This window comes from Hipposideros armiger, unplaced genomic scaffold, assembly GCF_001890085.2.
Source record: "Hipposideros armiger isolate ML-2016 unplaced genomic scaffold, ASM189008v1 scaffold_95, whole genome shotgun sequence".
NCBI classification, from domain to species: Eukaryota; Metazoa; Chordata; class Mammalia; order Chiroptera; family Hipposideridae; genus Hipposideros; species Hipposideros armiger.
Window position 1 is genome coordinate 284,795 of NW_017731445.1, and position 15,715 is coordinate 300,509.

Below are 15,715 nucleotides of genomic sequence, written 5' to 3' on the forward strand. Positions count from 1 at the left end.
ATAAAGCTATAAAGACGATTAAGAGATTGCCATAATGGTCAGGAAAGTGGCCACCACTGGGGACGTTGAAGGGAGTTGTACATGGAAGAGGCCTCATAGGTGCAGGCAGGAAATGTTCTATTTCTTGACCTGGATGAGGTCACACTGGTGTTCATTTTATAATCCTTTAAGTGATACTTTAATGTTTTACGCATTTCTTGTTATTATATTTCACATTTTAAACAAATTTGTACCATTAGGACCTTTAATCTCAGGATTCCTTAAATACCATCTCCAATGCCTGATGCCCTACCTTTCCCTAGCGCCCCAAAGTGAGCTCATCAATTCTTTAAAGGGGCTGGTAACTCCTGTAAGAGTGTCACAGTCATCTGCCTGCCCCATTCCTCACTAGGAAAAGCAAAACCAAGTCTCAAAGAAGGAGAGCAAGAAAAAGGAATACAATCTAAAGATCTCTACTTTAAAAACAAGGAGTAAATCTCAAAAACTACAGCTTCAACTTAAAGGTTGAAATCCTAGTCTACTTTATTTATGACACATCTATATATCAGAACACTATGCAGCCTTAAAATCAATGAAGTTTTTAAAATTATGCTAATTCGTTGAGAAAAAAACACAAATCAATTTTTTAAAAAGGAAAATCAATTTTTAAAAGGAAAGAAAACCAGAAATAAAAAGTAATACAATTAATAAAAAAGATTACAAGCTTTTCTGGTAAACCATTCTCTATTATTTACTGATACATTTGGAATTACGATATATAGCTATGTAAAACGATGACAAATCAAAATAGATAAAACAAACAAAAAAGATACAAAAAGATAAACCCAAAACAAAGGGAATTAGAAAATTTATCAAGTAATAAACAGAAAAGAGCACTGGTGAACTTAATGGAAAATTTATTTCCAACATTCAAAAAATAATAACTCATTTTAACATTCCAAAGAACAAAAAAGTATGTATAGAGATGGCTTCAATTGTAGAACAGTTAAAAGCACCACACACAAAAAATTAAATTACAAACTAACCTCACTTAATGAGCACAAATGAAAACTCCTAAAAAAAATCTTAGAAAAGAGACCATAACACATTTTTAAACTATCCACTATGACTAAGAAGGGTGCATCCCAGGAATGGGTTTCAGATAAAGCATAAGGAAAACTACAACATAATTAAATGCAAGATTAAATATATAAACAGGACAAAAATCAAGTAACTAGCTTAGTTACTACTGAAAAAGTATCTGATAAAATTCAACATCTATTTTTCAGTAAAATTCTGTTTTAAAAAATATGAAGAATAAATTTAATTAATGTAATAGAGTTTACATATAAAAACAGAAGCCTTAATGGTTCAAGGAGAATGTCTCTGTGGCCCTGTGATAGGCAAAGATTTCTTTAAAAGGACACAGAAAGATTTATAAATTGGACTACATTAAAAGTAGTAACTATTGTTCACCAAAATACACCATTAAGAGTGTGAAAAGACAAGTCATAGAGTAGAACACGATATCTGCAATACTTTAATATAGAATACATACGTATACTATGGCATATCAAAAAATATAGTATCATGATACATCAATGAAAATCAACAAACTAATTCTGCTACAACAGAGATGAGTCTCACAAATACAATACAGAAATAAACCAGACATACACAAAATACACACTCTATGGTTCCTCTTATATAAATTATGGTTACTATTTCAAAAACTTAATCTATGGTGTAAAAAGTGAATTTATTGCTTATGTTGGGGGTAGGAAGAAGTGGTGTGATTGGGAGCAAGCATGAGAAGAAGGGTTTTGGGGGCAGTAGTCATGTTTTATTTCTTGACATGTGTAATGGCTACATGGATATATCCACTTAGTAATAATTCATCAAGCCACACATTTATGGTTTGTGTATTTTTCTTAATGTGTAGTATATTTAATAAAAGAATATTTTTAAAAATGAAAAATCAAATTCAAAGAAATAATATCTTTAAAACTATGAAAATAACAAACCCACTTATCTATCCAACTTACCATGATACTAGAAATGCCATTAAATATGTCTTAAAAAAAAAAAAGACAGAAGGTGTCAATACAAGAAGAACTATCAATTAAGGGAAAAGCTATATTATCAATTAAGCAAGAGGATTTCACACACTTTAACTGGACTCCACATTCCCATTAAAAACAACAACAACAACAAAAACATGTCTTTGACCCAGCAATTCTACATCTAGAATTTTATCCTGCAGAAATAGAAGTATGTTGGCTATATGTACAAAAAAAATTTTCTGCTGCTTTATTTATAATAGCTAATATTGAAGATTATTTTTTTTTGGTCCCATACCTTCAAGCTTTCCTAGATATTTTGCTTGCTTACAAAAAACCTGAAAAAGAAATAAAATCAACAAAGGGCAACTTAATTCCCTGATTTATATTGTTGTTAGCACCTTTCAAGTTTTCATTCATATCCAAACTCTTCAGTTCTAGTCCTTTTCCTTACAAACACATTGGGAGAATGTAAGCTCTCTCCCTACTGAATTCACCAGAGCATTTCCTCCACCTCAGAAAATTACTAGTGACAGAAAAAAACATTATATAATAATGAAAGTCAACCCACCAAGATGTAGCCATCTTAAATGCACCAAACAACAAAGCTGCAAGATATATGAAGCTAAAACTGCTAGAACTGAAAAGAGAAAGACAAAGCTACAATTATAGTTGGCGATTTCAACAGCCCTCTCTCAATAATCAATAGAGCAACTAGACAGAAAAATTGGCAAGGACAAGGAACTTAACAATGCCATCAAAATCATCAACAAATTTAAAAGAACTAAAATCATGTTGAGCATGCTCTCCAACCACAATGGAATCAAATTGAAATCAATAACAGATAGTAACAGGAAAATATACCCACACAACACTTATAAATAATCCACGGTTCAAAGAGGAAGTCTCAAAGAAAAAAAACAACACATTGAACTGAGAAAATTTAAAATGATATCAAAATTTGTGGGACACAGCTAAAACAGTGTTAAGACAGAAGCTTACTGCACTAAATACTTGTACATACTTGTACATTAGAAAAGGGAAAGTTTCCAATAATCTAAGGTGCACCTCAAGAACTTAGAAAAACGAGCAAAATAAATCCAAAGCAAGTAAAGGAAAGAAATACTAAAAATAGCAGAAATAAATGAAATTGAAAACAATAAAGAAAAATCAATGAAACAAAGAGCTGGCTCTTTTAAATTAACAAACCTCTAGAAAGACTGACCAAAAAAAAGAGAGAAGACAGAAGACATAAATCAGTATCAGGAATGAAATCAGAAATGGAATATTACCCATATTAACAGACTAAAGAAGAAAAATCACAGGATCACATGAATTGATACAGAAAAAGCATTTGACAAAATACAATAATCATAATAATTTTTAAAACTTCATAAAATAGGAATAGAAGGAACTTCCTCAACTTGATAATAAAGCATCTAAAAAATATATACAGCTATCACATTTAGTGGCAAAACACTGGATGCTATCCCCCTATGACAGGGAACAAGGCAAGGAGGTTTCCTCTCATCATTCTTACTTAACATAGTGCTAGAAGTTCTAGCTAGTGCAACAAGGAAAAGAAAGAAATAAAAGGCATAAAACTCAGGAAAAGGGAAATAAAACTGTTCCTATTTGCAGATGATTGTCTACAAAAAAAATTCAATGAATCTACAAAAAAACCCTACCTAGAACTAGTAAATAAATTCAGCAAGGCTGCAGCTTACATGAAAAACATCCAAAAAAATATGTATTTCTATATACTAACAATGAACACATGGAAAACAAAATTTAAAATATTATACCATTTACAATTGCTCAAAAAAGTGAAATATTTAAGGCCGGCTGAGTGGCTCAGTTGGTTAAGAGCTCGCTCAAGAGTTTGAGCTCTGAGCAACAGCGGTTTGGGTCCCGGCCCGAGCTGAGCAGCCGCTGAGCTGCCAACAGGTGGCAGGATGGCTCAGCTAAAAAAAAAAAAAAAAGTGAAATATTTAGGTGTAAATCTAACAAAATGTGAACAAGATTTGTACGCTGAAACTACACAATGCTGATGAAAGAAATCGAAGCTCTAAATAAATGGAGAGATATAATGTTTAAGGATTAGAAGACTCAATATATTGGGTTGTCAGAGAAGTCATGATGCATTTTTGCAACGAAAAACATAGAAAAAATACGTCATGATTTTTCTGACAACCCAATAGTAAAGATGACAGTTCTCAAATTGACGTATAAGTTTAACACAGTTCCTGTCAAAATCCTAGCAAGATTGATACAGACAAGATTATTAAAAAATTTATATGGAAAAGCAAAAGAACTATAATAGCTAAAACAATCACACACAAAAAAATAAATAAAGTTGGAGGAATCAGCCTACCCAATTTCAAGACTTAGTATTATAGGTACAGCAATCAAGGCTGGGTGGTGTTGGCAAAGGAATACACATATAGATCAATGATACAGATCACAGAACCAAGAAAGAGACCCACACAAATATGCCCAACAGGTTTTTCACAAAAGTGCAAAAGGGATTAAATGGAAGAAAAATCCATTTCAACAAATGGTGCTAGACCAGTTAGACATCCATTGAAAAAAAGAAAAAAAAAGGAGCTTCGACCTATATTTTAAACCTCATACAAAAATTAACTTAAGTGTAAAATGGGTAAAACTATAAAATCCTTAGGAAAAAAACAGAAAATCTTCAGGATCTAGGACAAGGCAGAGTTCACAGACTTGGTACCAAAAGCACAAGCAATACAAGATAAAATTAATAAATTCTATTTCATTAAAATTAAAATCTTTTCCTCTGCAAAAGACCGTATTAAAAGAATGAAAAGAGAAGCTATGGAGTGGAATAAAATATTAGCAAACCATATATCTAACAAAGGACTAGAACAAGTAAAAAAAAAACTCAAAACTTAACAGTAAAAACAAACAATCCTACTAGAAAATGGGCAAAAGACATGAAAAGACATTTCACCAAAGAGGCTAAATAAGGACATGGAAAGGTGTTCAACATCATTAGCCCTTAGGAATATACAAATTAAACTACATGATAGCACTACACACCTAACAAAATGGCTAAAATTAAAAAGACTGACAGTACCAAAAGCTGGCAAGGATGAAGAGAAACTGAATTACACATAGTATATTGCTCATGGGAGTATAAAATGGTAAGGCCACACTGGAAAACAGTTTGGCAGTTTCCTAAACATGCAAACTACCATGCAGCCCAGCAATTAGACTCCTAGATTTTTTTTTTTTTTAAGATTTTATTGGGGAATTCAGGGGAGGGGAACAGCGCTGGGGAATTGGGGGAAGGGGAACAGAAAAGTTGCTATCCTTTTGTTCTTCAGTCTAGTTGTGGAGGACGTTGCTTCACTGGCCCATGTTAGTATTATCATTGCGCTTTTCCCGGGTGAGGCAGATTGGTCACCGGCCTCTGGACGGCACCTCACAGCGGCTCTGGGCAGCTCACACCAGCTACCAGCCGCTCACGCTGGCTGCCAGCCACACACAGTAGCTTATGGCAGCCCACTGCAGCAGGGGCTGCAGCCTACGCTTTCACTGGAGACTCACGGCAGCCCAGCTCCAGGTTGAGCTGTTGTTCAGCATCTTAGCTGTAGAGGGCAGTGTCACTGGCCCTCATGTGGGATCCGAACCGGGGCCCTGCTGCACAGAACTGGCATCCCAAGCCAGCTCTTAACCAATGCGCCACTCGGCCGGCCCTGGACTCCTAGATATTTATCTCAGAGAAAGACTTATGTCCATATAAAAACCTATACATGAATGTTTATAGCAGCCTTATTCATTAACAGCCACAAAACTGGAAACAATCCAGATGCCCTTCAACAGGTGACTAAAAAAACTATGGTGCTTTTCCTGTCGCCAGTTGCGTGGAGAAGGCTCGTGAGTTTCTGAGACTCGAAAGTGGAGAGCTTCTTTGCGCCGCGGGGACTGCATCTGGCATCTGGGCAGTCGTAACCATGCCACAAAATGAATATATTGAGTTACACTGTAAGCGCTATGGCTATCATCTGGATTACCATGAGAAAAAGAGAAAAAAGGAAGGTCGAGAGGCTCATGAACGTTCAAAGAAGGCAAAAAGGATAACTGGTCTCAAAGCTAAGCTCTACCATAAACAACGCCATGCTGAGAAAATACAGACGAAAAAGACTATCAAGATGCATGAAAAGAGAAACACCAAACAAAAGAATGATGAAAAGACTCCACAAGGAGCAGTAACTGCATATCTACTGGACGGAGAGGGACAGTCCCGAGCTAAAGTACTTTCCAATATGATTAAACAAAAACGAAAAGAGAAAGCGGGAAAATGGGAAGTCCCTCTGCCCAAAGTTTGTGCCCAGGGAGAAACAGAGGTATTAAAAGTTATTCGAACAGGAAAGAGAAAGAAGAAAGCGTGGAAGAGGATCGTTACTAAAGTCTGCTTTGTTGAAGATGGCTTTACTCAAAAACCACCTAAATATGAAAGATTCATCAGGCCAATGGGTTTACGTTTCAAGAAGGTGCATGCAAGACATCCTGAACTGAAAGCCACCTTTTGCCTGCCAATACTTGGTGTAAAGAAGAATCCACCAACCCCACTTTAAACAACTTTGGGTGTTATTACCAAAGGTACTGTCATTGAGATGAACGTGAGCGAGTTGAGCCTTGTGACACAAGGAAGCAAAGTTATTTGGGGAAAATATGCCCAGGTTACCAACAATCCTGAAAATGATGGATGCATAAATGCAGTCTTACTGGTTTTACAGCAGTCTCATATAAGTAACTCCTTATAATTATTGAAGTCTACGCACCAATCAAAAAAACAGCCTTTACTGTGATGTTTCTGAGTACTACCGAACAGCAGTCAAGAGAATTATTTATTCTGTTGTAAAGAACATTAAAATGGCCCACTTTTACAAAAACAAACAAACAAACAAAAAAATTATGGTACTTTCATACAGTGGAATGCTATTCAGCAATTTTTTAAAAACTGATAAAAAACAACTTGGATAAATCTCCAGAAAATCATGCTGAGAGAAAAAGTCAACCACAAAAGGTTACTTACTGAATGATTCTATTTACAGAACATTCTTTTAATGACAGAATTATAGGAATAGAGAACAGATTAGTGATTGTCAAGGGTTAAGGAGGAAAGTGAGTGTGGCTCTAACAGAGCAACTTGAGGAATCCTGTGGTGATGGAAAAGCTCAGTATCTTCACTCGTATCAATGTCAATATCCTGGCTATGGTATCATTACTGTAGTTTTCCCAGATGTTACCACTGGGGAAACCGGGGGAAGTGCAGACAGAGCTCTGTATTATTTATTACATCTGCATATGAAGCTACAATTTATCCCAAAATAAAAAGTTTAGTTAAAAAAATAAATAAATAAAGATGGTGCATAGTTCCATCTGGAATCACTTTTTTACAGCTTCCAAGCAATAGCAGATCTGAAAATGGGCCATTAGGATTATTGGCTTCTGTCTTTAAAAGATGAGCACCTTGTTTGGAGCAGTTAATAATCATCATGTGGGAGCAAACTTTAACAGTCACTAGAGACACAAGCAGGCAGGTCCCTAATATAACAAGACAATATTCAAACTACACTTATTAGTATAGTCATCAGCCTTCCCCAAATCCAGTTATCTATCAACAACTCTGAATCCCAGACCATATTGAAATAAAGTATGTAATAGGTACATCCTTGTGTTATTACAAGAAATATATTTGGTGTGTGTCCCAATTGCTGGCACAGAACTCCTAAAATCCTTGGAAGTTCCAGAGTGATCTAAGAATGTCTTTTAGAAGTTATTCATAATTTCTTTTGAACACACCTGAGTTTATGCTGATGAGATGGCTTAGGGTGGTGCCTCTAGAGAGCCTGGATGGGGCATGGGACTGGTTACTAGAAAGACCAAAGGATTTGAGGGCTGGAACTTTCAGCTCCACCCACTGATTTGGGGCTGGGGGGGAGCTGGGAGGTCTGTCAAACCTAGCGATTAAGCCTTATAAAAACTCTTGGGGCTGGCCGAGTGGCGCGTTGGTTAAGAGTTGGATTGGGATGTCAGCCCTGAGCAGCAGAGCACCGGTTCAGATCCCACATGAGGGCCAGTGACGCTACACCCTCTACAGCTAAGATGGTGAACAACAGCTCGACTTGAATCTGGGCTGCTGTGAGTCGCCTGTGATGGCGTAGGCTGCAGCCACTGCTCCAGTGGGCTGCCGTAAGCTACAGTGAGTAGCCAGCAGCCAGCGTGAGCTGCCGTAAGTCGGCAAGCGACTGCCTCACCCGGGAAGAATGCAATAATACCATCACAGCCATGAAGTGACGTCCTCCACAACTAGACTGAAGAACAAAAGGAAAGCAACTTGTCTGTTCCCCTTCCCCGATTACCCAATGCTGTTCCCCTCCCCCCAATTCCCCAATAAAATCTTAAAAAAAAAACCAAAACTCTTGAACATGGGGAAAACTTTCAGGTTGGTGAAGAGAAGGTGGCACACCCTGGTTCCACGAAGACAGAAGCTCTTGCTTCAGGACTCTTCTGGACCTGGCCCTATCTATGTACCTCTCCATCTAACTGTTGATCAGTATCCCTTATAATATCCTTTATAATAAACAGGTAAATGTAAGTAAATGTTTCCCTGAGCTTTGTGAGCCATTCTAGCAAACTATCAGACCCAAGGAGGGGACTGTGGGAAGCCCCAGTTTACAGCTAACTGGTTAGAAGTACAAGTAACCTGGACTTGCAATTGGGATTTGTGATTGACATCTGAAGTGGGGAGCAGCCTTGTGGCACTGAGCCCTTAACCTGTGGGATCCGATGCTATCGCCACATAATGTAAGAGTTGAGTTAAATTTGTAGGACACCCAGTTGCTGTCTGCTGAGAATTGGAGAGTCACTTGATATGGAGGGGAAAAATTCCACATATATATCTGGTGTCAGAAGTATTAACAGTAGAGGAGTTTTCCCTTATAATCACCCTTTTAGAAGATCCAGCTTATGAACAGTCAGACTGATTCCCAAAACAATGCATCAGTTTAACCAAGAGTTGTTTTACCTTTCAAATAACCTCTATGTAGCATTCTTCCTCAGCACATTTTAAAGTATTCTTATGATTAAAACGCCCCTTACCCCTCCTGTTGCAGAATCTCATCTGCTTAAGCCAAGTGCAACATTCCCATGGGACCAAAAAACTCCTCTCTCTAATTTCGCAGGGAAGACAGTGAGGCTTGGTCAAATGACCTGCTCAGGAGCAGTCCCCTGTCCTAGCTACTAAACCAATAAACCTAGCTCAAGTCTATCATTTCTGTATTCTCACTTTAAACAACTTTCATACTGGTGGAATTTTTTCCATGTGGACCTCACCTTACCCAGAACACATTATCTCAACTGAACCCTGCAAGACACAGCCCTTGTGAAATCCAGAGGCAGAGGCATTTTGGACAGCTGCTTTATAATATGATTAGGGACACCCAAGTCCATCACACAGTCAGATGGGAGAACACAAGCCCTCCAGGCTGGAGCTGGCTACACTCTCTTCCCAGCTCTGTCACTCAGTGGGTGTTCAACCTCACTAGCTATCTTACTTAACTATGTCTTGGCTTTTTTACCTTCAGTAAAATAGCGAAATATATATAATATATATATATAATATATATTATGTTGTCTAATGAGACAACATAACTGTTCATGTTCCTCAACAAGTGAAGCAAAAATTACACATGTGGCTATATAATTAATAAAAGCATTCCAGGATCATCTTTTGTTGGAGTTTGACTTCTCATTATTTATAATCCTTCTGTATTGGAAGGAAGCAGTTTTATTCAAGAGATTAACTAATCTGCCTGAAGTCACAGAGTTTGAGCTGTGTCTCATTCCCTTCTGAACCCTTGTGTAGTTTTCTTAGGACCACATACTGCTATTCCCAACCATAAAGGGTACAGAAAAAAGAAAAAAAAAGGTTTAATAATGAAGTCCAGGAGGCCACTGTTTTTCAAAATCAGCACTATTGATATTTTGTACAGAATAATTCTTTGTATGGGGAGCTGTCCGGTGCACTGTAGGACGTTTACTGGCACCCCTGGGTTCTACCCACTAGATGCCAGGAGCAGCCTCCCAGTTGTGACAACAAAAAATGTCTCCAAACACTGCCGAATGTCTCCTGGGGAGCAAAACTGCCCCTAGTAAAGAATCATTACATTATACATGTAACACACAAATATTTGAAAGCCATCACCTAAAAGGAAACCTTTAGGCCAAAAAGAGAAAACAAATAGAAGGCATAATTCTCTTTAAATATCTGAAAAGTTTCCATATAGAGGTAGGAACAGGTTTTGGATGCCAGAGAGTAGAACTATACCCAGTGGGTAGAGGTATACATAACAAAATCAGCTAACATTTATTTTTCCTACACTCCAGGCACTGTTCAGTTTATTTAATCATCACAGTAACCCTATGAAGTTGGGAGTTCTGGCTCCACTTTACAGATGAAAAAGATGAGGCTCAGAAATGTTAAAGAATTTGCCCAAGGTCCAACAGCAAAAGCAGAACCAGAACTCAAACTGAGATCTAACTCTAAGCCCAGGCTCTGAAACTAACCAAGCTACTACAAACATGACAAATTAAGGATTTTTACCTCAATTAAACAAAACACTCTGACTGAAAAGCTGTTTCATCAATAATGATTCTCACAGCCCCCATCTCAATCCTATCTGTCCAATCAGAAGCAGATCCAAAAAGCCTTTCTTCATAACCTCCAGGCAAGTCTCTGCTCTAACTCCAACCAGCCCCTTTACAACATTCAGCTTTCCCTATTTCAAGTTACTCAAGCTACTCTGTCAAGCTCTTCATTAGAAAGCTCCTTGAGAGTGGGGCAACCAGCTACTCTCCTTTACACCCCCACAAAGCCCTGCACATACTGGGGCTCAATAAACCTTTTCTGAATGACTGTTCTTGAGGCAGAAGGCCTCCGCACCACTCACACCCTCCAAAGCCCACACCAGCAGGGATGTTTAAGTAGGCACTTTTGACGGATGTAATTCTTGCACTTAAGCTGAAGATTGTATTGGAAATACTCTGAGTTTTTCCCAACTCTCAGGATCTGAGTTCAGGAAGAGTCAGAAAGGGAAAGATGGCTGGTAATACAGCTCCTTGCCTACATCTTCAATCCAGCTCACAAGGACTCACTAGACTATGACCATGTAACATGTGTCAGGGGTTACATATACTTACAGGTGAATGTACACATATACACATATCCGTGTGTATCTATGAACACATGTACAGACACCCCTTGGCATCTGTGGGGGACTGGTTTCAGGATCCTGCATATACCAAAATCCATGGACACTCAAGAACCTTAGTAAAATGGTGTAGTATTTGCATATAGGCAATAGCATGGTATGCCTACATATCAGTTCATTTGCATGGATTCAGCATAGTGCTTGGTGAGTAGCAAATTAAAGTTTTGCTTTTTGAAATCTTCTGGGATTTTTTTCCCCAAATATTTTCAATCCACAATTGGTTGAATCTGCAGATGCAAAAACCATGGATACAGAGAGCCAACTGTATATACCTATATCTCAGTTCCCTCTGTAAGATATTAAGCAAATGTCTACAAGATTTCTGAGGCCTTGAAGCCAGCACAAGGAGGTCTAAATTAGACGCTTCTTTTTTCCCCTAGTATATTAATAAGGTAAGGCAAATAATGCTATACACAGTGTTCTTCAAAATTTAATGCCAGCACATCTGCCAACCAGTACTACCTCCCCCAGGTACCAGAGTCTGGTATCCTCTCAGAAAAATGTCAAGTGACCAAGGCCTTGTTCATGTGTGTGGCAGTGAAGAGATGCTCACACTGGACAGGGGAGACAGGAAAGCATCCTTTGGAACATTAAACATTAGTTTGGAATGCCACCTGTCAAGAGACAAACACTAAATTGTATCTTATGGGCACTATATTTCCATTAGAAATCCCAGGTCTCCAGACTAAAATACTTCTATTCAATAAAAAAAAAAAAAAAAAAAAAAAAAAAAAAAAAAAGCTATGCTCAATATTCAAAGAAGTAGAAACTTGTCTTCTCCTCATATCCAGCTAGTGGTGAGTTCTCTAGGCTAATTTAGGGGTGAAGGGGGAGAGGTGGCTGGGAATACCACAGAGTAGAGCAATCAAGCAATTGCTTTGCCAAAGGGTCAGACTCAAATAAGGACCAGAGATGATGAGAAGAGCACCTGGCATAAACCACACTAGGGGTCCCTCCTTAACACCTGTGTTTTTGAGCAGTACAGCAAGGACAATAATCATGTACCAACACAGCCTTTCCTACTGTCACCAAGTTCCTCTCCATGGTATGGAGGTCTTCTGGTTCTTTCCTTCCTAACCTTGTATCTCCGTCAATGACATGGCATTTTCCCCTTATGTGCAACCAATCGCCATTCCAAAGAGGAAGAAATGGAACTGTCCCAGAAAATGCTTTCAGACAGATGATGAAACGGGCTGGCCAACTGGTACAGGAGCCAGTGCAAAATTAAACACATCAACACGACCCCAAAAGCTTCCAGGACCAACTACAAACCATCTCCTCCATCAATCTGCAGATAGATTTTTTTCCCTTTAACTGAGTTTCCGAATTTGGGATAACCCGTCAGAAGCTTTTAAATGTATGTGTCTTATTCCGGGGACCAGTCGAAAATCCAAGCCATTTAACTGATGTGTTTAAATGGGGCCTACTTTTAATCTATCCACCTTTATAGGGCAAAAGGGGAGCTTGGAAGCCTGTAGTTTGGCGCTTGTCAACAACACTTTACTCAAGTCAAGGCAATTAGGCCCATGACTGTCAAAAATTTATCTCAAAGCTCCTGTCCTGTGCACATCAATCACAGTCACGGCTGAACACAAAGAATTTTTAAAGATTCTTTCATCCACACCCAAGGGGAGGTGTGAGGAGAGCCGAGAAATCATGGAGACAGGGACAGCCTGTGTCCAAGGGGGCAGCTGCTTCTGAGACCTGATTTGGGACAGGGCACGGAACCAACCAGTGGTACTTTTCTCTCCAAATCTCCCTCCATCTTTACATCTTGCCCATTCACCATATTTCGGTCCAAAAAACAGTTGTTTTTCTCCTTTGAGAGGTTTATGGCGAGAGCAAGAAGGACTGAAGACAAGAGAGGGTCGAAACCTGGCATTTGCTGCAACGCTTAATGCTGGAAAACGTGTAGCTGTTTACTACCAGCGCCCGGGAGACGCCGAGCGCAGCGCGCAGCTGAGTTCACCCCCACGGGGCCCGACCCCACCTCCCCCACCGCCTCAGGCGCATTTGGGCGTCGGGGAGACAACCCACCGGCCCTCCCCAACGCGCCCCCGAGACCCGGAGGCTCCCCGCGCGCCGACCCCCAGGGCATCAGCGCGGTCTTCCCCCGACCCCCGCGCCCACCCCGCGCGCTGCCCGTCCCAATTTACCTCGGAGGCCCGGGTTGTCGTCTCTGGCACGAATCTTTCGGATTTTGACTGGGTGCCCGCTCAGAGTCGACAGGACCAGACGCTGGCGCAAGAAGTTGCAACCCGCGTAGCTGAGAGAGTGCGTCTGAGTCGCCATGTGCGCTCCCAGCGCTAGGCGCGGGCAGCGGGGTACAGCGACTTCTGACGGGCGCGAGGGTCACGACCCGGGAGGCGACGGAGGCGGTAGCAACCGGGGTTCCCTCCCGCAGCCCCGCAGCCCCGTAGCCCCCGGCGCGTCCACGTGGTTTGGAACAGGAAGACGGGGAAACGAGACACCGGGTCAGAGGGGAGCGGGGCGGAGCCGGTGACCGCCTCCCCGCCTCCCCGCCCGGCTGGAGGGGGGGGGTCCAGTACCGAGCCACGCTGCTATTGGCCCTCGCAGGATCAGGGCGGTGCCCGCGCCGCGCCGCCATTGGCCCACCATGGGACTGGGCGGTGCCTGAGCCATATCCATTGGCCCGCACTAGAATTGGGCGGTGCCCGGGCCCCGGCAACAGCGCGCGGCGGGAGGAGTAGGGAGGGGTGGCCTGGGAGTCGAGGTGCGGTAGCTCGCTGGCCCCGGCAGCCTCCGCGGTTCTCTCCCAGGGTAGAAGCAAGGGGAGGAGATAGACTAGGGTTGAGTGCCTACTGCATCCCCGGTACTTAGGCTCGCTACTTACAACTACTGGGATGTGGATGGTATTATCTTCCCCGCCTTTTTCTTAATAGAGAAGAAAACAGGATTGGCGCGCTTACCCTGTTGCTGCTGGCGCTGTACCCTCGTTCCCCCCCTGTAATCCTGCGAGGTACTGCCATTCCCTCCTTATACATTGGGAAAGGCTCGAGGAAAATTGCAAAGCTGGCAATGGCAACATGCATTGGGACTCCAGTCTCCGGACACCAGGCCAGTGCATATTTAATAATGAGGCACCAAGCGTTGCCCCTTTCGCATCGGTCCCTTCCTTTATGTTCACAGCGCCAAGTCAGGTCCTCCCATCTCGCATACCACAAAATGGGTAGTTGTAATAACTTCACACAAGCACATACTGCTTCTCCCTCTTTCCTGTCCTCTAATAATCCTGCACACCAAAATTTTACTAAGATTGGATTATGCCACGCTTCTCAAAAACCTTCAAAGATGCGCGGTTAACTATCAACCACAAACTTAGGAGTCCAATATCATCATAACGTGGGTTTGCAGCCATTCTTGGACAACGTCATCAGACCGTGAGCTCCAGAACACACTGGGGGGGGGGGGGGGGGACGGACGATCTGGAAGGGGTGGGAGCTTGAATAAGATTAACAAAGGTAGCTAGCTTTGTGTGGATAAGTCTCAGTTATGAGAAACCACCTGGAAGGTCTGACCTCCTATAGGGTGACTGGTTATTAGAGGTGTAAGTAGAATTTAACAGAATTAGCCCTGAAATCCGTTGAGGGAGGTGGGTAATCGTGTCTATTATTGCCATTTCTTCAGACTGCCTTTCAGGAAGTTGACAGTGATGATGTGGGAGTGTTGAAAGCTCTAGCACCTGTGAGGGCCTCCCTTGAACGCTGCCCTAGGGAATGACAAAGCAAGGAGAGGAGCCATCACACCAGGAGTGGGTTTTTTGTGTATCATCTCATTTTAATTATTCAACAACCTTAAAAAACAAATAATATCCTCTGTAGCAAAGCCTGTCGGTGCGCTGTTCATATCCCTTCAGTTCTTAGTATTTTCACTACAAACTTGCTTAATTTTCTGCTAACAACACCTATATCTCTTTGTCTGAGGGTTTTTCCCACCTGCATGGCCAAAGGTACTGGGGAATTAATGCCCCCCAGTGTCCTAAACCAATGGATGACTGATGAGAGTGGATGTGCCCCAGCTCTCTCAAGGCTCCCCAGAGGTTTTAGCTCCAGTTGCCCACAGGGATAACTTGTTTGATCACTCAGTTGACTTTTATTGACTTCCTTCCCTTCCCTGTATCCTTCCCAGCTCCCTTCTGATAATTATTGGGATTAACTCCCAACTAAATTATTTTCACTCAAATTAGTACTGCCCCAGGTTCTTCTGGGCAACCTCAAAATAAGTCCTGATTTTTAAACTTTGAGAACTGAGGGTTAGAGACAATAAATGACCTGCTTAACGTTACATAGCTAATAAATGGCAGAACCAGAATAGAAAGTCTCTTCTTCTCTCCCTCTCTCTCTCCCT

General features: G+C 41.0%; 1 protein-coding gene and 1 pseudogene across 1 annotated transcript in view; one reads left to right on the forward strand and one right to left on the reverse strand.

Moving 5' to 3' along the window:
• RCL1 (RNA terminal phosphate cyclase like 1) overlaps positions 1–13,801 on the reverse strand; it is a 53,718-nt gene extending 39,917 nt beyond the window's left edge. Inside the window, exon 1 of the mRNA XM_019645910.1 lies at positions 13,504–13,801. Within this exon, the coding sequence (XP_019501455.1) occupies positions 13,504–13,639 (136 nt within the window). The 5' untranslated portion in view covers positions 13,640–13,801. The remainder of the gene's footprint in view (positions 1–13,503) is intronic.
• On the forward strand, positions 6,023–6,887 carry LOC109384503 (ribosome biogenesis protein NSA2 homolog pseudogene; annotated as a pseudogene).
• Positions 13,802–15,715: the final 1,914 nt, after the last annotated feature.